Raw genomic sequence first — 23,704 nt, 5'->3', positions numbered from 1 at the left:
CAATTTGACACTTAAAATACTTTCTAATAATATGATGATGATGACACTGAGATTATCACTCAATTGTTGGTATACTGCTATCCACGGAACCAAGACCAAACCAAACCTATTGCCATCGTCTTGATTCCAACTCGTTGCAACCATGTAAGACAGAGTAGAACTGCCCCATAGGGTATTCAAGGTAACAGTCTTTACAGAAACATACTGCCACATCAGGACCACAGCAGCTGGTTGGTGGTGGGTTCAAACCACGGACCTTTTGGTTAGCAACCGAGCCTTTTAACTACTACACAACCAGGGCTTATTGCTATCCAAGGGAACCCAAAACCAAACCAAACCCTTTGCCGACAACTCATAGCAACTGTATAAGACAGAGCAGAACTGCCCCACAGGATTTCCGAGGAGCAGGCACTCCTTGGAAACTCTACGGGGCAGTTCTACTCTGTCCTATAGGGTCACTATGAGTCAGGATCAGCTCGATGGTACTGCGTTTGGTTTTTTGGTTTATCTTTTGGTTAGCAGCCCAGCTCTTAGCCACTGTGCCACCAGGGCTCCTATCCAAGGAAAGAGGGGGATAATTAAAAGCAAGGCTTCGAACCATCCCATATATACTGAATCAGAATCTACAGTTCAACAAGATACCCAGGTGATTCTTATGTATAATAAATTTTGAGAACCACTGCTCTGCTAGTGGTTCTCAGAATTGGTCCCTAATCAGCATCATTAGCATCACCTGGCAACATTTTAGAAATGCAAATTCTCAGCAAATGGACAAACCAGAACAAACTGGAAGCCCTCTTTAAGAGCTCTAAGGTAGCCAATCTATCTGTGACAGTGCCTGCCTTTGATAAAGAGCCTGCCGAATACTCACTCATACAGCACGTGTGCAATTTTAGTACTACCATAGCCTGCATTTGCGGCTGTAACTAATAAGACTCATCTCTAGCAGGGGCTGAGGTCATAGTCTTCAATTTCTGCCTCTACCATTTGATCAAGAGCCCTGGTAAGTGGTTAAAGTGTTTGGCTGTAACCAGGTCAGCAGTTCTAGCCCACCAGCCTGATCCATGAGAGAAAGATGTGGCAGTCTACTTCTGTAAAGATTTACACCTTGGAAGCCCTGTGGGGCAGTTCTACTCTGCATTGTAGAGCTGCTATGAGTCAGAACCAACTCAATGGCAATGAGTTACCATTTGATCAGTATGTGATCCTTCCCTATACCATCCATATCTATTATCTAACCTCTTTGTCAGAATTGATGAAAGCATAGAGCCTGTGGTTAACTGGTGCTGACCCTTATACTGGCTCTGTGCCAGTTCAGAGCCCCATCCCTGGAGTTGCTATGGAAACTACCCTCTTCCTCTCTCTACAACCTATTGTAGCTCTCTGCTCCCACGTGGTACTCTTTTCTGATTGTAGAAAAGGAAGCCTGCACATCTCTTCATGCACCTTTCTAGATTCAGACCCACAATGGCGGCAGGTGGAGGGGTAGTGGACTACTGCATCACGTGTCATACAGGGTGATGCACCCCTACCATTTGAGGTTCTACCAGGGCTCTTGTTTTCCTCGTTGTGCTACAAGAGATTTTCAGGGCTAAGTCCAAATCGGTTGCAGAATGGGCTGGCTATTTTGCTATGACACACGCTGTGAAGTTATTAGCATGCAGACACAGCCCAACCCACCTCAGAGTCTCCAGGAAGGAGATGGGTCACGATGTGGCTCAAAGGCAGCTTTGCTGACTCAGGTACTGTTCTCCTTCCTTCTCAGTACTGTCCCCAAAGTGTAAGGCAAAGGCGACAAAAAACAATTGCTGCTGGAGCCCTAGGGTTAAAGACCAGCCCTCCATCTGACACATACACGTACAGAATGATTCAGTGTCCTGGGTAAAAGAAGCTGCTGCAGTGCAGAGAAGGGGTTGGGGACCACTGAGGAACGGGGGAAAGCAATTTATAGCACCATTTTGACAAGGCTCTTCCAGTCAGTCAGGTAACAGTGCCAGAGCTTCTCAGTCCTCTTTCCTATCCCCTGGTCCTTTGGTTTTGGAAACGTCATCCTCTTCTCTGGTTCAACACTGCCCCTCCTGTTTTGAGAATTCCCCAGCGGAAGTAAAACCAGTCTCCCAAGGTTACCCATTTCACCGTCACATCACTCGGAGCTGGGATGGCGTTTCCTGGGGTTTACCCAAATGCCCCTGGCTGCAGTCTGAGCTCATTGCACTCGAGTCCTGCACTCGGCAGAGATGGAGGCTAGCCAGCCACTGTCTCGGGAATAACAAGTCACTGAAGGCTCAGTCAGGGCCGGAAGGTCACTCTGTCCCCTCAATACCGCGCAGTCGCCCTGAGCTCGCCTAAGGCCTGGGCGAGGGGGGCGGGGAGGCCGAGGCTGGCGGCCAGGACCTGCGCAAGCAGTGAAAAGTTTGTTTTTTTCAATTAATAAAGATAAAAAAGCCAGACACAGGGATGCAGACAACGATACAAATTTGGGAGACAGAGATGGACAAGATGGTTCCCCTCAGCTCGGGCGAGGCTGTGGAACTGCAAGAGAGTGTTTCTCGGAGAAACGTCCTAGCTAGAAGCTTCTTCTGGCGCCGAGGCCCCTCCGCGCCGCCCCTCGGAGCCCCCGCCCCTGCCCAAGCCGGAGCGCGAGCTCCCCGGGGAAAAGTGGAGCAGCGGCCGAGCAGGCCGGTCACCGCCCCCGCGCGAGCCGGGAGACACCGCAGAGCCGCGCGTCCCGGCCCCAGGCCCGCCCCTGCGGCGCCGGTGCTCCGCCCCCTGACAGGCAGCAGCCAATGAGCGGCTTCGGCCGCCCGCCTTTAAGAGCCGCGCGCACTCTCCCCGCCGCGGACGCTGCCGGCCTAGCCTCCGCCGGAGTTTCCATGGAGACCGAGGCTAGGCCTGGGCGGCCTCCCGGCGTTGCCATGGAGACAGCTCCCGGACTGGGGCTGCGAAGCCCCGACGCTCCGCTGCCGGAGAACCCCGCGGAGCAGCTGTGCGAGGCCGGAGCCGCGGTGGCGGCGGCACGCTGGGACCCCCGGAAACACTCTTTGCTCATCGTGATCGGAGACATCGGTACTGAGAGTCAGCTGAGGGCCGCGCGGGCCCACCTGGAACAAGGTGAGCAGCTGTCCCGGCTCTGCTGCGGGCGCCCTCCATCCCGTGCTTCTCCGCCGTCTGCATTCACCTCCCCGGGCGTAGGTCTGCATCCTCCCTCCCTCGTGGGCGCTTCCTGAGAGCTGAGCGCCCGGCTGATCTCGGCCATCAGCCCCTGTCACCTGCATCTTCCATGCCGTGCGTCCGTATCCTCCCAAACAACCCACACACCCTTCCCGCACACCCCGTGGCCTTCCGCAGTCTCCCAGAGGTGGGGGAGCCCTGTGCAGCCCCTGGGGCCCCTCCCGCCACGCCCCTCTCTTTCGCTGTGTCTCGGGCCAGATGTTGGGAAGTCCTCACCATTCCTTAGAGGGTCCGTGGTCCCTACCTTACAGTGTCTTCTTTGGGTCCCTGAGCAGCACAAGGTGCTTTCTGAACACCCGCCGGGGACGAATCTCCGAGTGCTGGCCAACCTGAGACAGTGACCTTCGTGGCCACTGGCTCCTCACTCCTCACCTCCCTCCCCAGATGCCGCGCCTGTGTCTGTGGCGCAGTGCTGCGGAGCCACCTGCGGGTGGAAGCAAGCCGCGGAGGGCTGCAGGCAAGGAGGGGGGCATGGAAGGAGAGCCTAGAATTCCATGTAGCTGGAAGAACCCGGAGGCAGCCCCGAGTAGCTGGGACTAGGCCCTTGGGTGTCACTTCTACCACAGTCAACTCTGTAAGAAAATTCCTATATATGAACTCATTCATGACCAAGTTTAGTCTAAATTCTACCCCTCTCCCTGTGGCTCAGGCAAAGCCCAGGAAAGGTACAGGCCGAGGGATTGACACAGGCACTAGCCACCTTCGTTGGTGCCCTTGGTTTTGAAGAGACATCTGTGAGGCTGACCATGGCTGCTGTCCTTATCCCTTCCCTCCTCTTCCCTGTTCTGTGAGCTTGAAAGTATTCCCTGCAGTCCAATCTTCCTGACTTTATCTAGAGCCCTCTTTGTTTCTCTTTCTCTCACAGGGATTCTCTCCTGGAACATTGACTTATCATCCTTTGACCTGAACCAACAGTTGAGACTCTTCATTACCCGGCACCTAGCTCACTTCTCTTCAGAGGTCAAAGGTTAGGACTAGTACCATTTGTTTCAGTCCTTTGGGTAGGGCTGGTAACAGAAGTGCAGAGGTCCTCTCCCTGGTAGAACTGGCCTTGTGGGGGGGGGGTTGGGTGGGAGAGACTTCTTAGGGGACAGTTGCAGAGCTCCACAGCCATCCCAGAATACTCAGTACACTTTGCAGACAGATGGCATGTTGGTGGAGGTAGCTTGAAGGGCATAATTTCAACCCAGGAAGAGGGTGGTTTGTGGACAGCTACTGATGTGATGTGCACTAAGGGAATGAGGTACTTCTCTGAGTATTCTGTCATCACCCATGCAAAATCCACTCTATTGTGTTCCCCTTTCTGCATCCCCCAGCCTTCCCCTCCCTGTTTCAGAGACCCCAGAACCTCCCACTCACCTTTCTAGACCATTGCTTAGTGCTTTCCCTCAAGCCGCACAGCCTACCTACCATGTTTTAGGGTTTCCAGGTTTCTTCTTTGGTCCAGCTAACAGATCTCCAGAGCAGACCAGTATCCAGGTACCAAAAGCTGATAAGCACCATCAAATCCGGGGTAGAAAGCCAGATCTCCTGAATTTACCACTACAACAGCTAATTGCACTCCGAGGTCTGGCTCTGAGGTCAGAGTTCACAGGATACGGTTTCTCATTCTGCCGGGTGGAAGAAATGGGTTAGAAGTTTGGGAAAATAAGAGTTTAGGAACTATCATCCTATGACAGTATGCGGTAGGATGTTTGTGAGGAGACTGCAGAAAGTCTTTCGTTCCATTATAAAAGCATCAGGCATCTGGTCATGTTATTGGTAAATGTTGACACATCAATCCATGTACCAGTGCCTTTTATGGAATATAAAATCCATCCAGCTCAATAGTCACTGCCACTGAATGACTGGATTCATAGCTTATACAGATAATTCTCTATTACCCAGTACGGAGCTAGTCCTCTCTTCTCCTTTTTCTGCTCTTCCTCATAACTGCCAGATCTTTGGTCATCTCCCTGATCACCAGCTTCTCTAGAGATGCTGCCTTAGAGAGGAGATGAAGTTAATATGGTGAATATTCCATTATCCTAGGAATATGTGCAGCAATTTAACAAATGTGAGGCTGGCCTCTTCCTGATGTGAAGCTAGTCACTCACTGTTTTGAGACTGCCTTTAGTTCAAAATTACTCCTGCCATATCTTCCTGCATTAGCAGTGATGATTCAAAATCAACGATGTTACCACTTAGCACTCCTAAGAGCTTTGGTGCAGGAGTGGGTATGGGGATGACAGGAAGGAAAATTAATGACCGAGTTGAAGTTTGGGGGTTATCTGCTGATATTAATAATTCACACTGGATTCCCCAACTTTGTCCTTTTGACTACAGAGACTTGAGAGTAGGCTGCTTTTTGGAAAGACATGGGACATGAACAGAAATTAAACCAAGTGCCTAGCCAAATTCCAGATGAAGGTGCAGGAATGCTTAGAAAGACGCTTACAGGGAGATGCATAGTTACTCTCAGGCACTTCTCAGAAGCAAGCATGGACATACAGACATCCACTGAGCCTTCTCATCCAAAGAGTTTTGCCATGGTATCCTTAGAGGCTTGGGACCATACACTGAAGACCAGGGCTTACTTTAGTGTACTAAGCTTTTTTAGGTTTTGGACATTTCCATGGTGGCCTGTTTATGTCCCTGGAGAATAGTGGAGAATTTCCTGGAAAAACCCTCATGGCTCAAGACAGTCACAGCCCCACCCCTGCTGACTCCTCTTTCAGCTGTCCCCACAAACAATAGTCAGTGCAGAGCAGCTGCAGACACTGCTCCTCCCTTCATCCTCCTGTTAGTGGGGAGGCAGAGGGAGCCAGGGTACTGGGACAGGCCAGAGGGAATATGCTAGTACCTTATGATTTGATCCTTTCTGCCCACCCACAGGCTGCGCCACCATCCCTATCACCTGTTCTTAATCCCTGGGCTAGAGTGCTGAGAAAGGTGACAAAAATGTATCCTGTAATGATGGGGAGAATGTAAAACTTCCTACCTTCCCCCCTCCCCCCCATCCACAGATAGAAAAGAAGGAACTGATAGAGAGCCAGTGGCTCAGCTTCTTCTAATGGTTAAGGCTGGCAAAGGTTTTCAAAGATGGCTTTTGTACCAGGGAGTCACCAGTGCTGACTTGGGACCTTCCTTTCTAACTCCTGCAAAGTATCTGGAGTTTCCAAGGATTATAACACAAACCCAGAATCAATTGGGGTGGTGAAAAACTGAGTTTCAACAACACTCTGATGCTTCTGTTGAGAGCCTACAGGCAAGGGAAGGGCTTTATTAATTCATAACTGGTATTCCAGGACACTAAAGAACACAGGCTGAGGGACCCGTTTGGAAGCCTTCTGTCTGACACTCCATTATCACTGGTGTACTCAGAAAGCGGTAATTACTTCTGCAAACATGAAAGCCATCCTGAATCGCTAGAGTACCCCATTGGTCCCTGGAACTGGGGTTTACTGTCTGAAATGGGAAAACAGGGACATGTCTAGTTCTTTAACCCCCATCCTGCAGGCCTCTCCAGTTCTGGGTTCACTTGGGAGCTAAGGGTACTTTAAAAAAATTAGAGCGGCTCTTATCAGAGATTCTGATTTAGGACTGTCCTGGTCACCTAGATCTGCCTGATCTCTCAGAAATCTTCCACCAAAGAGAAACAGACTTCCAGTGGCATTTGTGCATTACAGATTTAGGATTCTAGGAATGAAGCACTTTTCGCCTTTTATGCCAATCAGTCCTCGCTGTATTATTGGAGGATGGTACTAATAGTAATTACACTCATTCTATAGAGCAGGAAGCAAGATCTCAGGGAGGGTAAGTGGCTTGTTTAGCAGCATGATTAGTAAAATGGTGGAGCCAGGTCTCTGATGTCACTTGGTGTCTGAGCTCAGGCCTCTCTCCCTTGGCATCTCCCCATTTCATTGCAGCAGACCCTAGGAACACAGCAGGTGGAGGCTGGGTTGTGGTAGGTGGCTGTTCAGAGGGTGAGGGATGAAGGAAAACACCACTGTGAATTGGAGCCATGCCCAGGGTGTGGCTCTTGGGGTAGCAGCTGAAAGTAAGGGTGGACTCTGCACTGGGCTGAGAAATGGTATTTTGTCCTCAAACCAAATACCTACTTAAGTTTCCCTCCTAACACATTCCAGAGAGCCCTAGGAACCAGAGAGGAGATAGAAGGCTTGAAGTGGGAAGGAATAAGAACTATGAATTTGCAAAAGGGAGGTGTTTCTCTTCTTCAGTGCTCAGAACTCAGCCTGATTTGTGCTGTGTGTCTCTGCAGACGGCCCCTCCTATCCAAATGGGGATGTTGCCATCTTGCTGCTTTGTATCCCCGGATCTGAACGAGGTTTCCTCCCATCCCCCCCACCACCCCACACACACAAGGGTACTGGTGACTCAGCTCCTCCTCTTCTCTGGCTGCAGCTAAGGGGGGGGGGGGTGGAGGATGCTGAGAACAGAGACTATTTTGGCTTCTCTGACCTTCAATGCAGCTCTTGGCAGCCCAGGGTAAGGGTGGAGCTGGTGCTGGGGTATGAGTGGGATGGATGTCAATGTCAGGAAGGCATTAGGAGCTAGCCAGGACTGGGGAGGGCTGACGGAACGGAAGAGGGCAGGGAAGGACCAATGTGAAAGCTTGAGCATCACCCGCTTGGAACTTAATCCTGCGGTTCTCCAGATCCACCCTTTGAGTCCTAAAGCACTTCACTAAGTCTGAGGCAGAGGTAGGGACTAAGGAAAATAGGGCCAACATTAGAAGGGTCAAGATAGTATAAGACAGAGACAGCAAAGAGACATAGACAGCTGCAGAGACAGGGAAATTATAGGGACCCAACCATCCAATAAAGTCACTACGAGATTTTTAAGCCCAAAGAGTACTCTATGTTACATTTAATAACTGGCCCATAGTCAGAAAACCTTGCTTGTTGGGGGCCCCAGAGATCTGCTTTGGCCCTGTTAACCCCTTCACTGAAAGGCAGACAGCACCCTGTGGAGTCACCACCGTCTGAGACTGTCACTTCATACCCGATGCCCCAAAATCCTGAATATCAGTGCCTGTGTGGTTACTGTGCTGTGCTGCATTGTCATCGAGCGTGTACAGTTCCCAGACCCCTGTGCTCTGCCTGACCCCACCACCATGAGTTAGGGACCCTGTGTCTACTCCAGAATTTCAAACTACCCTCCAACCCTAAATAGGATTTATTTCTGCCCTGGTTTCTGCAACTGTGTTTCAGAAGACCAGAGAGCTCAGCATATCTCCCCAGCCCCAGCCTTCTTTTCAAGCAGTGACCCCCACCCCACCCCATGCTTCCCCCCGCCCCCCCAGCCTCTTTGTCTCTTCCTCCTCCAGGGATGGAAGGTCACTCTCTGGGTCTATCTGAGGTGAGAGGCAGCAGATGGTTCCTGAGAAAAGGCGGAGGGCCCAGGCAGCCCATGACTCCTATGTTCCCCTCCAGGACCTAGCTAGGGGCTTTGGTCTTTTGGCTGATATTAAATAAATAAATCAGGGTTGGGGGAAAAGGGTCTCTGCCCTGTAGGCCACAAGACATCTCCCCTCGCCCCTTGCCCCTCACCACTAAACAACTCCTCAGCCCCACAGAACCAGGCAGAAGCAGCACCAGAGCACTGACGTTGTGAAGGCACAGAAACAGTTAAGTCTCCAGTGCCTCGTCAGGGCCCAGCCCCTCTTCCCCGCCTTGGCACCGCCCTCCCCATCATGTGCACCCCCCCACACACTCCCACTCCAAGTGCCGCAGACTCTTCCCTGGAGCTGCCAGCTGAGGCCAGAGTCACCGCCTCCATGAGGGGCTCCCTCCCATACCCCAGGGTAAGAGCCTAACCGGTGGGCTTCTGATGGGGGCTGGGGGATGTTGTGATGGGGAGGTGGGATGGGGATGACAGGAAGGGACCCAATCTGGTGCTTCTGGAACTAGCCCAGCAGGGTGGGCAGGCTGAGGGAATAGAGAGAAAGGATGAGGGTCACCGCCTGTGGAGCCAGCCTGCACCCAGAACCAGGCGAGGCTGAGGGCCATGACAGTCAGTCCACCTCTTGGTGGGCCAAGGGTGGGAGACATTGGCCAAGGGCCAGCAGCAGAGGGTGGTGACACTGGCTCCGCCTGGCAGCCTGGGGTACTGGAGAAATTTGGGGCTCAGTCTTGGCAGGGTAGAAGAATGGGGGGGCAGTAATAGGAAGGCACCTAATGGGAGCGTCCTTGGGTGTCAGCTGCTGGATTGGTCGGCTGCTCCCATGCTGAGGGTGAGCAGGGCAGCGAGTTTTTGCCAAGTAAGGGAAGGTGGGGGACACCATGGAAAAGAAGGGAGGGAAGGGTCACTGAGACGTGGCATGCGCCTCCCCACAGACCAACCAGTTTGCAGTGGGCTCCCGCCCCCCCCATTCCCTGAAGCCAGCGTGAGACTGGGACTCTAAGCCCCCCTTTCTGGCCCCCTGAGGCCGCTCCAGAGATGGAGAGCACTCCCTCCCCAGCAGCTGCCCTGCATTCTCGTCCCGTCAGCCCCACAGGTTCCCAGTCTCGGCCCACCCCCACCTCCTCTCTGCTTCTCTTCCCAAGATGGGGGCTCTTAAACCGAGAAGCCAGTTTCTTCTCCTTCTCCACGTCCCCCCATCCCCAACCCCCATGCAGAGGCCGCCAAGAAAACGACTTGTCATGCTGGGGTGCGGGGTGGGGGGTGGGGGCGGGGGCGGAGCCGAGCCGGCCCAGCGCGCGGGCACACGCACTCGCGGGCACACGCACTCACACTGCGGCAGACTGCAGCTGCCGGAGCCCGAACCGCCCCCTCCCGGCTGCCTCACTGCAGAGACACCTGCCCTACCGCTCAGCCCCGGCACCCACAGCCCACCCCGCCCTACCCCTGCCTCACAGGATAGTCCTTGCCAAAGAAAAAGGAAAAACAAGTCGGTTCCCTTCAGTGGGGGAGCTGGGGGAGGAGAAGAGAAGCAGGGCTTTCTCCCAGGCCTGGAAAGGCCGGCGCTGGATTTAAACCGTGTAGTTGCTAACCAGGACTGGAGAACACGTGAGTCAGAAGTGGGGGGTCTTGTGCCAGGACAGGAACTGGGATCTGAAGAGTCTTGTGGTTATAAACGGGGGCTATGAGGGATGATGGAGTGGGAGAGGGGTAGAGAGAAAGCAAGTAGGTGTGTACCACATGTATTTCTGGCCCTCTGGCTCAAAGGTGTAACCTGTGAGGGGAGCTCTTCTGAATTCACCTCTGAGCTGGCCTCGCTGACCCTTCATATCCCCACATACCCTGCTCCTCCTGCCTCTGAGGTGGCTCTCATCCTCTGAGCTGACACAAAGCCTCCCTCAGCTCCCAAGTTAATAGAAGAGACCCCTTCAGCTCCTCTTGTGCCCTAGCCACCCCGCATGGGGTCTGGCCTTCTGACACCATCCATAGTTCATTCCCCTGCAGCTGCATCTGCCTGACCCTGGCACCATGGCTCCTCCTCATAGCAAAGCCTGGACCAGGCTCCTCTTGTCGGGAGCTTGGAAAGAGCAGGAGAAACTTGGGTCACAGAAGAGAGTCTAAGGGACAGATTACAAACTCTCCCACCAATATCCTGCAGACAGCCTACACCCCAAGCCGTCTGTTTTATCCTCCATTTGTAAGGTTACTCCACTGTGTGCTGCGGTTGGGAAGGGGGAGAGAAAGGGCAGAAGCAGGGGATGACAGCATCCTTCAGCGTCCTCTATCTCACAGGCCACCTTCTTTCTTTGCTATATTGATGGTGTTTCACCTGAGTCTGGAAAAGGCAAGTACGTAGGGGATTTGAAGATGTCTTATCTTTCTCCATGGCCTGGGAAACTCTCTGAATCTCTTCTTCCTTATTTATGGGCTTTTTGTACGTGAACCTCAAGCTCCCCATCTCCACGGTAGAAGGCTACGACAGGGGAGGAGCAAGAATGAGAGGAGACACAGTTCACAAGGATGGGTTGTGGGGTAGTGAACCGGCTTCTCTGGAGCCTGGGGAACATGAAAATGAGGTGGGAGAGGGAGCTGTGACATCTTTGGGGTGGGAACAGTATGACTGGGAACATATATATGAGTGCAGACTTGGCCTCTGAGGGGCCAGAGAACAGAACAGGGAGTTATAGGCCTATTTTCGCTCTTTGAATTGTAAAACCCCAAGGGTTTAGATAGTACAGGTCTCTCTGAGACTTTTGGAATGGGAATTCTGGCCTTGGATGGGGGGAGAGGAAAAATGTAAAGAAGGGTGTCTGTAGACACTGCACAGAAGCTTCCATCTCTTCATTTCCAGACATTCTGCTGGCATGGAAGGCCAGGGCAGAGGCAAGCTACTGAGGAGGGAGCTGAGTGAGGATCATGGTCCCAGGAGCCCTCCCTCCAGCTGAGCCCTCATCCCCAGGCAGCACCAGGAGCTTAGTGCTCCAGAGGGACAAAGGCTTCTTGTCAAGTGGGCAGTCTGAAGTGGGAGTTCCAGGCAGGGGGTAGGGATGGACACTGGGCAGGCAGAGGGTGTGGCAGATGAAGGGAGCGGAAAGACAGTCAGTGTGGGAGAGGGGAGGTGGAAACCCTGAAAGGGATGGGCTGGAGGAGCCATTTCCTAGACCTTACTCAGCAGTATCCAAGGTGGCAGGGTCTAAGGACAGACCGCCTTCCTTTTCCCAGGCCCCATTTTCTGCTAGTGCATCTTTCCTCTCCTGTCCCACACAATGCCTCTCCGTTTAGTCTATACCCACTCTCTTCAATACAAATTCCTGTGTGTCTCTCTCAGGCCAAAGGACCCTTTGCCACCAGAGTGAGATCCTTGAAACCGTCATCCTGGTAAACCCCAGTGCAGACAGCATCAGCTCTGAGGTAAGGCTGGGGCCTATGCTTTGCCAGCAGGGCCTGCTGAAAGGGCTGTAACTCATCCTCGCCTGTGCTACTGCTTTAAGGGAAGAATTTCTGGACGTGGCTTTGAACTGTTTTCTCTCTGCTATCTAAGCTACCCTACAATCCCCAACCCCACTCTGGAGGTGTTATAGGGGATACCAGAGGGGAATGTGTTTTTGCAGTACGCAGAGGGTCCAGGACTGTTCACTGCCCTTTCCTGGGTTTCCTCACATCTATGACCACTCCCCTCCTTCTGCTCTAGGTTCACCATCTCCTTAGCAGCCCATCCGCTCACAAACTACTGATCTTGAGTGGGCAAAGTTTAGAGCCCGGGGGGGACCTCATCCTACAGAGTGGCACCTACTCCTACCAAAACTTTGCCCAGGTCCTTCACAAACCAGAGGTAAGTTCCATGCCTGCGTGTCTGGAGGAAGGGGGTGTGGGTAGGTCTAGAGCTGTGGGAAAGGATCCAAGGAAGGGAAAATCTCATATTGCCTGGCTACTGGGGGCCCTAGCAGAAATGTAGGCATTCACCTCAGAAAGAGGTAGACATTGGTAGATTGAATCTGAGTCGGGTTAAGACAACCCAGTGACCTGATCAGGCTTCTATCTCCCATTCCTCTAGATTGCCCAATTGCTCAGCAATAGAGACCCTGGGATCCAGGCCTTCCTCACTGTGTCCTGCTTAGGGGAAGGTGATTGGAGCCACCTGGGATTATCCACCTCCCAAGAGACCCTGCACATCCGGCTAAACCCTGAGCCCACACTGCCCACCATGGATGGCGTGGCCGAGTTCTCTGAGTACGTCTCTGAGACGGTGGACGTGCCATCCCCCTTTGACCTGCTGGAGCCTCCCACCTCAGGGGGCTTCCTCAAGCTCTCCAAACCTTGCTGCTACATCTTCCCTGGCGGCCGTGGGGACTCTGCCCTGTTTGCTGTCAATGGTTTCAACATCCTGGTGGATGGTGGCTCCGATCGCAAGTCCTGTTTCTGGAAGCTGGTACGGCATCTGGACCGTATTGACTCGGTGCTGCTCACGCACATTGGGGCAGACAACCTGCCAGGCATCAATGGACTCCTGCAGCGCAAAGTGGCAGAGATCGAGGAGGAGCAGTCCCAGGGCTCTAGCAGCTACAGTGACTGGGTGAAGAACCTCATCTCCCCCGAGCTCGGAGTTGTCTTCTTCAACGTGCCCGATAAACTTCGGCTACCTGATGCCTCCCGGAAGGCCAAGCGCAGCATTGAAGAAGCCTGCCTCACTCTGCAGCACCTAAATCGCCTGGGCATTCAGGCTGAGCCTCTGTACCGTGTGGTCAGCAACACCATTGAGCCACTGACCCTCTTCCACAAAATGGGTGTGGGCCGGCTGGACATGTACGTCCTCAACCCTGTCAAGGACAGCAAGGAGATGCAGTTCCTCATGCAGAAGTGGGCAGGCAACAGTAAAGCCAAGACAGGCATTGTGCTGGCCAATGGGAAGGAGGCTGAAATCTCAGTGCCCTACTTGACCTCTATCACTGCTCTGGTGGTCTGGCTGCCAGCCAACCCCACTGAAAAGATTGTACGTGTGCTTTTTCCAGGGAATGCTCCTCAAAACAAAATCTTAGAGGGCTTAGAAAAGCTTCGGCACCTGGACTTCCTGCGCTACCCTGTAGCCACACAGAAGGACATGGCTGCTGGGGCTGTGCCTACCAGCCTCAAACCCAGCAAAATTAAACAGCGGGCTGACAGCAAGGAGAGCCTCAAAGCCGTTACCAAGACAGCTGTGAGCAAGCTGGCAAAACGGGAGGAGGTGGCCGAAGAGGGAGCCAAGGAGGCCCGCTCAGAGCTGACCAAGGAATTAGCCAAGACAGAGAAGAAGGCAAAAGAGCCATCTGAGAAGCCCCCAGAGAAGCCTGCCAAGCCTGAGAGGGTAAAGACAGAATCGAATGAGGCACTGAAGGCAGAGAAGCGAAAGTTGATAAAGGACAAGGTGGGGAAGAAGCACCCGAAAGAAAAGATATCAAAGCTAGAAGAGAAAAAAGACAAGGAGAAAAAAGAGATAAAGAAGGAGAGAAAGGAGCTCAAGAAGGATGAAGGAAGGAAGGACGAGAAGAAGGATGCTAAGAAGGAGGAGAAGAGGAAGGATACCAAACCTGAGGTCAAGAAGATTTCCAAGCCAGACCTGAAGCCCTTTACCCCTGAGGTACGTAAGACCTTGTACAAAGCCAAGGCACCTGGAAGAGTCAAGATGGACAAGAGCCGAGCTGCCCGTGGGGAGAAGGAACTGTCCTCTGAGCCACGGACACCCCCAGCCCAGAAGGGGTCTGTCCCACTCCCAGCAGTCACTGGGCACAGGGAGCTGGCCCTGTCCTCACCAGAGGACCTTACACAGGACTTTGAGGAGATGAAGCGTGAGGAGAGGGCATTGCTGACTGAACAAAGGGATGTAGGACTAGGAGAGAAAGCACTCCCTCCAGACACTGTATATGAGGGACCCCCAAGCACAGCTACCCAAGGAACACCACCCTCTGCCCCAGGTCTGGAACAAGAAGAGCCTGTGATGAAGGAGAAAGAGGTTGTCCCAAACATCCCTGGGGAACAAGGCAGCAAGGACAGAGGTCCAGACTCTGGGGCTGAACCAGAGGAAGAAAAAGATACGTGGGAGGAAAAGAAGCAGAGGGAAGCAGAGAGGCTCCCAGATAGAACAGAAGACAGAGAAGAAAGTGAGCCTGAGGTAAAGGAAGACGTGATAGAGAAGGCTGAATTAGAAGAAATGGAGGAGGTGCACCCTTCAGATGAGGAGGAAGAGGAAGAGACAAAGGCTGAGAGTTTTTACCAAAAGCATATGCAAGAAGCCTTGAAGGTAACCCCAAGAGACAGGGAGGCTCTTGGTGGCCGGGAACTGGGACTCCAGGGTAAGGTCCCAGAGAAGGAGACCTCGTCGTTCCTAAGTAGCCTGGCTACACCTGCAGGAGCCACTGAGCATGTCTCCTATATCCAGGATGAGACAATCCCTGGCTACTCAGAGACTGAGCAGACCATCTCAGACGAGGAGATCCACGATGAGCCAGAGGAGCGCCCAGCTCCACCCAGATTTCCTACAAGTACATATGACCTCCCGGGGCCTGAAGGTCCTGGTCCCTTTGAGGCCAGCCAGCCTGCAGACAGTACCGTTCCTGCCACCTCCAGCAAAGGCTATGGAGCACCAGAGACTGAACTCACCTACCCCCCCAACATGGTGGCTGCCCCTTTGGCTGAAGAGGAGCACGTGTCCTCAGCCACCTCAATCACTGAGTGTGACAAGCTTTCTTCCTTTGCCACATCAGTGGCTGAAGATCAGTCTGTGGCCTCACTCACAGCGCCCCAGACAGAGGAGACAGGCAAGAGCTCCCTACTGCTTGACACAGTCACTAGCATCCCTTCTTCCCGTACTGAAGCCACCCAGGGCTTAGACTATGTGCCATCCGCTGGTACTATCTCACCCACCTCCTCACTGGAAGAAGACAAAGGCTTCAAATCACCACCCTGTGAGGACTTCCCTGTGACTGGGGAGTCTGAGAGGAAAGGAGAAATTGTAGGGAGAAGCTTGCCTGGAGATAAAGTCGTGAAAGAGGAAGAGACTGCAAATGTAGAGTTGTCTGAGAAAGTCTCCAGTCACTATGGAACCCCAATGTTTGGTGTCCCTGGGCATGCCCTCCATCCGGGAGAAGCAGTCCTTGGAGATGTGGAGGAGCGCTGCCTCAGCCCAGACGACAGCACAGTTAAAATGGCCTCTCCTCCACCCTCTGGCCCACCCAGTGCCACGCACACCCCCTTTCATCAGTCCCCAGTGGAAGAAAAGTCTGAGGCCCAAGAGTTTCAGGAAGAAGGCTCCTGGGGAGACACTAGGCGCACCCCAGGTGTGGGCAAGGAAGATGTTACAGAGGAAGCAGTCGGGCCTGGGCCTGAAGAAGGCACACTCGAGAAGGAGGGGGAGCTGTCGCCTCCTAGGAGCCCTCAAGCCCAGGAAGCATCCATAGGCATTGTTGGGGGACATGCAGGCCCCACCATCCAGCTATTGCCAGAACAGGACAAAGTAATAGTCTTTGAGACTGTGGAGGCAGGAGAGCCCACAGGACCAATCCTGGGAGTAGAAGCCCTTCCCAGAGATGTGAGAACATCACTCCAAGAACCTGGAGAACCTCAGAAAGATGAGGTGCTGCAATTTCCTGATCAAGGCCTCTCACCTGAAGATGCAGAATCCCCCTCTGTCGTCAGCGTGGTCTCCCCAGACGTTGTCAGCCAAGAGCCCACACCAAGGTCTCCCAGTAGCCTGACAGAGCAGCACCTACACAAAGACCTCTGGCCAGAGATGTCTCCAGAAGACACCCGGTCACTTTCTCTCTCCCAAGAGAGTCCCAGCAAGGAGACCTCTCTGGATATCTCTTCTAAGCAGCTCTCTCCAGAAACCCTTGGCACCCTCCAGTTTGGGGAATTAAGCCTTGGAAAGGAAGAAAAGGGGTCTCTAATGCTGGCTGAGGATACCTCTCACCACCTAGGCCCTGTGCTTGTCCTAGAGCCCCATCCAGCCTTGGTGTCACTTCCCACAGATAAGACCACTGGATCCTCTGCCCAGGCAGACATCATAGATGAGAGCCCTGACAGAAAACTACCTGCCAGCCCCTTCTCTTACTCCACACTGTCTAGAGATGGGAGGCACTCACTGGGAGTGACTACAAGCCCTGGTGAACACATTCTGACACCTGATAGCTCTCTCTCCAAGAGTCCTGAGTCTTTGCCAAGCCCTGCCATGGAGGACATTGCTATGGAATGGGAAGGTACAGCTCCAGGGTCGAAAGACAAAAAAACCCCAGAGCAGAAGGACGAGGTGCCTGAGCCAAAGGATGAAGTCTTACAGCAGCAGGATAAAACTCTGGAGCAGAAAGATATTCTTGTAGAACAGGAGGATACAGCCACCAGCCAGAAAGATGAAGCTCTGGAAGAAAAGAACAAGGCTGTGGAACAGCAAGATAAGACATTAGACCAAAAAGACAGGGACTTAGAACAAACAAACCAGGCTCTGGATCAGAAGGGTAAGGCCCTGGAAGCCAAAGACACAGACTTAAGACAAAAAGACAGAGACTTAGAACAAAAAGACACAACCCTAGAACAGAAGGACAAAGCTCTGGAGCCAAAAGATATAGGAATAAAACAAAAAGACAGTGTCCTAGAACAGAAGGACAAGATCTTGGAACAAAAAGACATAGACTTGGAACAAAAAGACATAGAACAAAAAAGCAAAGCCTCAGAACAGGACAAGGTCTTAGAAGAGAAAGTCAAAGACTTTGAACATAAAGATAAGGCTCCAGAAGACAAGGTCCCTGAACTAAAGGGCATAGCCTTTGAACAGACAGACAAGGCCCAGGAACAGAAGGATCATGCCTTAGAACAAAAATATTGGGCCTTAAAACAGAAGGATGAAGCCCTGGAACAAAGCAGTAAGGCTGTCGAACAGAAAGATGAGGCTGTGGAAGAAAAGGACAAAACTTGGGGACAGGTGAGCCCAGTGCAGGAGGATAAAACTATTGAACCGAAGGAGACAACCCTAGAGGAAAAAAAGCCAGAAAAGGTCAAGGCTGTGGAACTGAAGGAAGAAGCTCTACAGGAGGGGCTGGAAGAGATCCCAGTGCAGAAGGACAGGGCCCGAGAGGAGGAAGAGAAGTACTGGAGGAAGGAGCAGGACGTGGTCCAGGAGTGGCGAGAAACAGCTCCAACCAGGGTAGAGCCAGTTGGAGAACAGAAGGAGACGGCTCAGGTGTGGGAGGACACATCTCCTGAGCAGGAGGACAGGTACTGGAGGAGCAGAGAGGATGTGTCCCTAGAACAGGACACATACTGGAGGGAGCTGAGCTGTGAAAGGAAGGTCTGGTTCCCTCATAAGCTGGACGGCCCGGGGGCCCGCCCACGGTACAGTGAGGAGCGGGAGAGCACTTTTCTTGACGAAGGGCCAGATGATGAGCAAGAAGTACCCCCCCTGGAGCATACACCCCGGAGCCCCTGGGCCTCAGACTTCAAGGGTTTCCAGGAGCCCTCATCACAGAAGGGGCTGGAGGTGGAGCGCTGGCTGGCTGAGTCACCAGTAGGGCTGCCCCCAGAGGAAGAAGACAAGGTGACCCGCTCCCCCTTTGAGATCATCTCCCCTCTGGCTTCCCCACCTGAGATGGCTGGTCATAGGGTTCCTCCAGCCCCAGGACAAGAGAGCCCTATCCCAGAGTCTAAGCCCATGCCACCTGTGAGGAAAGAACCCACGACTCCCTCATGGCTGGCTGACATCCCACCGTGGGTGCCCAAAGACAGACCCCTGCCCCCTGCACCTCTTTCCCCAGCTCCAGCTCCCCCAAGCCCTATCCCAGAGCCACTCACTCCTGCGCCCTTCTCCTGGGGCACAGCCGAGTATGACAGCGTGGTGGCTGCAGTGCAAGAGGGGGCAGCTGAATTAGAGGGTGGACCATACTCCCCCTTGGGCAAGGACTACCGAAAGGCTGAAGGGGAAAGGGAAGAAGAAGGTGGGACTGGGGCTCCTGACAGCACCTCCTGCAGCTCAAAGAGCCCAGAGGCTGGCGAGAGCCTTGCCACCAAGGAGCCTGAGCCAACTGAGCCAGAGCAGAGAGAGCCTACGCCCTACCCTGATGAGAGAAGCTTTCAGTATGCAGACATCTATGAGCAGATGATGCTGACTGGACTTGGCCCTGCCTGCCCCACTAGGGAACCTCCGCTTGGAGCAGCTGGGGATTGGCCCCCATGCATCTCAGCCAAGGAGGAGGCTGCTGGCCAAGACACATCTGCAGAGAAGGAGCTTTCGTCTCCTGTCTCGCCCAAGAGCCTCCAACCTGACACTCCAACCTTCAGCTATGCAGCCTTGGCAGGGCCCCCTGTGCCTCCCAGACAGGTATCTGAACCAGGGCCGAGTGTGGAGCCCAGTCCCACACCACCTGCAGTGCCCCCCCGAGCTCCTGTCTCCCTGAGCAAAGGCCCAAGCTCCCCTCTTAACGATGACAGCCTGAGCTGCATCCCAGATAGGAGGACCCTGTACCCCAAGGAGGCAGGTCAGGGCCACTGGGATGACAACACTAGTGACTCAGAGCTGGAGAAGGGGGCTTGTGAACAGCCAGAGAAAGAGGCCCAGTCCCCAAGTCCTCCTCACCCCGTCTCTGCAGGGTCCCCCACACTGTGGTCTGCAACCGAAGCACATACCAGTCCTTCCTTGGGCTCACCCCCGAGTCCTGCCCGGCCCAGTCTGGACTTCCCTGCCTCGGCCTTTGGCTTCTCCTCAATGCAGCCAGCTCCCCCACAGCTGCCCTCTCCAGCTGAACCCCGCTCAGCACCCTGCGGCTCCCTCGCCTTCTCTGGGGATCGAGCTCTGGCACTGGCTCCAGGGCCCCCCACCAGAGCCCGGCATGACGAGTACCTAGAAGTGGCCAAAGCCCCCAGCCTAGACTCTTCACTGCCCCAGCTCCCATCGCCCAGCTCTCCTGGGGCCCCTGTCCTCTCCAGTCTGCCACGGCCTGCCTCGCCAGCCCTGTCTGAAGGCTCCTCCTCTGAGGCCACCACACCTGTGATTTCAAGTGTGGCTGAGCGCTTCCCTCCAGGTCTGCAGGCTGCAGAACAGGGGTCTGAAGAGCTAGTTCCAGGAAGAGAATCAGCTGCCCACAGTCTCTGGGACCTCACTCCTCTGAGCCCAGCACCCCCAGCTTCCCTGGACTTGGCCCCAGCTCCAGCTCCAGCTCCAAGCCTGCCTGGAGACATGGATGACGGCACCCTGCCCTGCCGCCTGGAGTGCTCAGGGGCAGCCACCAAGAAGCCAAGCCCCACCCAGGGTCCCTCTGGGGATTGTGCAGCCAATGGCCCAACTGAAACCAGTTCCAGTGCCCCAGGGCCTAGCCTGACCAAGGTTGACAAGGAAGAGGCTGAGGCCTGCCCTGCCTGGGAACGTGGGGCCTGGCCTGAGGGAGCTGAGAGGGGCACCCGGCCTGAAATGCTGCTTTCCCCTGAGCAGCCACTGTGTCCTGGAGGGGTCCCTGAATGCCAGCCGAGCAGCATCTCCCCTGAGGCTGAGGCTGGGCCCCAGGGATGTGCTGCTGAGCCCCGGCCTCACCGTGGGGAGCTCTCCCCATCCTTCCTGAACCCACCCGTTCTTCGAACCACGGATGACAGTGACCTCTCAGCTGAGGAAGCTCGGCTGGTAGGGAGAGGGGGGAGACGCCGGGCAGGGGGCCCGGGAGCAACAGGGGGCTCATGCCCTGTGGCTGATGAGACACCCCCAACGTCAGCCAGCGACTCAGGCTCCTCACAGTCAGATTCTGACGTTCCACCAGAAACCGAGGAGTGCCCATCCATCACAGCTGAGGCAGCCCTTGACTCAGATGAAGATGGGGACTTCCTGCCTGTGGACAAAGCTGGGGGAGTCAGCGGAACTCACCATCCCCGGCCTGGCCACGACCCACCCCCTCTACCCCAGCCAGACCCCCACCCAGCTCCTCCCCGCCCTGACGTGTGCATGGCTGACCCTGAGGGGCTCAGTTCAGAGACTGGGAGGGTGGAGAGGCTACGAGAAAAGGAGAAGGCTCAAGGGCGAGTGGGGCGCAGAGCCCCAGGCAGGCCCAAACCAGCATCCCCTGCACGGCGTCTAGATCTTCGGGGGAAACGCTCACCCACCCCTGGTAAAGGGCCTGCAGATCGAGCATCCCGGACCCCACTCCGACCACGGAGCACTCCGAGCCAGGTTGCCCCAGGGGAGGAAAAGGATGGACACAGTCCCATGTCCAAAGGCCTAGTCAATGGACTCAAGGCAGGACCAAGTAAGTATATCATGAAAAGCAGAGGAGAGGGTGGGTTGGGCTTGGTGTGGCAGGTCAAGGGCTCTAGGAGTGGGAGGGAGGTGACGGTTGCCCTCTACAACGAGTGCTGGCTTGTCTCTACAGCGGCCTTGGGTTCCAAGGGTGGCTCTGGCGCCCCTGTATATGTGGACCTCGCCTATATCCCAAATCACTGCAGTGGCAAAACGGCTGACCATGACTTCTTCCGTCGAGTTCGTGCATCCTACTATGTGGTCAGTGGGAATGACCCTGCCAATGGCGAGCCAAGCCGGGCCGTACTGGATGCCCTGCTGGAGGGCAAGGCCCAGTGGGGGGAGAATCTTCAGGTGAGTAGCAAGGCACCCCAAGGAGGCATTCAGGTCAAAGCATGCTCAGAGGCAACAGCAGAACGCAGACCCTATTCATAAAAGGACTGGACCCTTTCTGTGGGCAGCAGTGTGTGGGGAGACCTCTGGGTGCCCCAGCCCCCTCACTTACCTTCCCTTCCTGTTCTCACATCAGACACGTCTTATCTCCCTCCTAGGTGACTCTGATCCCTACTCACGACACGGAGGTGACTCGCGAGTGGTACCAGCAGACTCATGAGCAGCAGCAACAACTGAACGTCCTGGTCCTGGCTAGTAGCAGCACCGTGGTCATGCAGGATGAGTCCTTCCCAGCCTGCAAGATCGAGTTCTGAAGGAACCACACTCCCTTCCCTCAGGATCCGCCCTCCCCCAGCCCCCTTAGAGAATGGCTACTGCTCAGTCCTTTGGGGTTGAGGAGATGGAAGCTGGGGTGGAGAGTGATCAGATGCCTTGTTGTGGGGACTTGGGCTGGGCTATGGGAGGAGGTGTCTCTCCTCCTGACCCATACCTGAGAGGGGTCTCAAAACCAAAGGTAACAGGAACAGGATAGGAGGAGGGGACAAAATGAGGACAGGAGGTCACCTGATGCCTGAGAACCCTGGAGTGACACCCGGTCCTAGCACTGCCAAATGCTGGAATTGGGTGGACTGAGGAGGAGTCTCAGAAAGCAGCCTCCTCCCTCATGGAGGGGGATCATATCCCCAACCCCAGGGACCTTTTTATCTAAAGCTATTTATTTAGCATCCTAGGAAGAATCTCTCATAGTAATTTATGTGGCTGGCCTGGGGGCAGGATACTGTCAGTGAGGTGCCCAGAGCTGCACCCTTTCTTCCATCTTGCATCCCCCCACCCACCAGGCTCTGGGTTCCAACAGGGCTGGGGGTACACTGCTGCTATACTGTCCTACTGCTTCCCACCATATCTGAATGTCTCAATTCAACACTTGAAGCTCTTTTGACCAACAAACTGGTGGAGGAGAATGGAGCGAGTTTACCCTCTCTCCCAGCCCGTTTCATACCATACACATCCCCAGGGATGTGCCCAGACTAGGCCTACTTGGCAGCACAAAGGGGCAAGGAGAGCCCAGCCCCAATCCCAGAATTATTCCAAACTCCCTGACCCTTTGAAGTTGTCACCCACCCCATTCCAGTTATCCTGATCCCTTCTCATTCCCTGCTTGGCTTCTCTGCATGTGGTCATCTGCTGTGGCCCGGTATGTAATGGGTTAAAAGTAAGCCACTGCCTGACATCCCAACATTTGACACCCCAGCAATGTGTGACTCCCCGACATTCCACTATGCCATCTATGCCATCCTGCAGCTGAAATGGGAATATTGGCTGCCTCTCCAGCCCCAAACTCTTAGAAAGAGGTTCTGGGAGGTGGAGGCCATGCCAGAGGACTTGGGAAAAATGAGAGGGAGGAAAGAAAAGAGGGAGATGACGCTGAGCTAAAGCTTAATGTCAATATAGTGAAATGAAAACAGGCTGAAAATACCACCCCATGGAGGACCTCATCCCAAGCAAGCCAACGAGCAGCCCTGCCGGACCACTGCTGGACTGCAAAGCCCAGACGCTGACAGTCGCATCTGGGCTGGGCTTCTCTGCCAAACTGTGGAAACCAAAAGGAGCCCCCTTGTTTTCTTCCCAGCTCCCGCCCTCCCCTGCTGCTGTGCTCTGGTCCTCCCCACACTTCCCGCTGTACTTCCCAGCTGCTGTAATGGAGCCACCTCCAACTCTAACAATAAATCAAGTTCATTGCAGAGGCTGAGTGCTGCTTAGGCTTTTTCTGACTCCATACAGTGCTTAGTTGCTGGGTCCAAGCTTCTACCTCTCTGCTTCTCCCAACATTGTCGTTTTACCTCGGGGGACTTCTATGCCTTTGATAACTGGAAGCAGTTCCAGGACCCGGTGGTGCCAGAGAACATAGTCAGGGTATGTGAAGGGAGAAAAAGTTATGGGGAGTCAGCATGAGTTCTGAAAATGAGTGGGAATGCTTGAGTATGGGGAACAGGAGCCTAGGGTGGTGACATAAATTTGGTTTGGGGAAGAAAGGGGCAAGAGGTCTCCAGGGAAGAGAATCTGCTTTCCATGGGGTTAAGAGCTGAAGAATAACCAGGATCAAATACCCTGAATAGGGGAACACCAAAGACGCAAGGAGTGGAGGGGCCCTAACAGATCCAGAAGGAGCCCTGGTGGCACAGTGGTTAAGCACTTGGCTGCTAACTGGAAGGTCAGCAGTTCAAACCCACCAGCTGCTCAGTGGGAGAAATATGTGGCAGTCCACTTCCCCTATGTGGCAGTCCTACCCTGTCCTATAGCATCACTGTGAATCGGAATCCACTTAATGGCAACGGGTTTGGTTTTTGGTTTTTTAAGAGATCCAGAGCCTATTAAGATTGGAAATACCTCTTTCCACAGAGTGAAATGTTGGATTTTCCCCCTCCAATGAAACCCTCC

The 23,704-nt window shown here is 54.1% G+C and overlaps 1 protein-coding gene across 2 annotated transcripts; it reads left to right on the top strand.

Annotated features, from left to right (window-relative positions):
* Positions 1-2,857: 2,857 nt before the first annotated feature.
* On the top strand, positions 2,858-23,007 carry MAP1A (microtubule associated protein 1A). 2 transcript variants are annotated; one of them, XM_003418689.4, is made up of 7 exons: positions 2,858-3,111; positions 4,097-4,198; positions 11,963-12,045; positions 12,326-12,466; positions 12,689-20,882; positions 21,006-21,226; positions 21,424-23,007. In XM_003418689.4, the coding sequence occupies exons 1-7, from the start codon at positions 2,874-2,876 to the stop codon at positions 21,577-21,579; spliced, it is 9,135 nt and encodes a 3,044-aa protein (XP_003418737.4). In that variant the 5' UTR covers positions 2,858-2,873; the 3' UTR covers positions 21,580-23,007. The 2 variants fall into 2 exon arrangements, with proteins under 2 accessions (XP_003418737.4, XP_010596700.1); XM_010598398.3 differs by lacking the exons at positions 2,858-3,111; positions 4,097-4,198 and adding an exon at positions 9,018-9,037.
* Positions 23,008-23,704: the final 697 nt, after the last annotated feature.

The sequence above is a fragment of the Loxodonta africana genome, chromosome 10 (genome assembly GCF_030014295.1).
Source record: "Loxodonta africana isolate mLoxAfr1 chromosome 10, mLoxAfr1.hap2, whole genome shotgun sequence".
NCBI classification, from domain to species: Eukaryota; Metazoa; Chordata; class Mammalia; order Proboscidea; family Elephantidae; genus Loxodonta; species Loxodonta africana.
The sequence above is the reverse complement of the archived record's forward strand: the minus strand, read 5'-3'. Positions and strand labels throughout refer to the sequence as shown.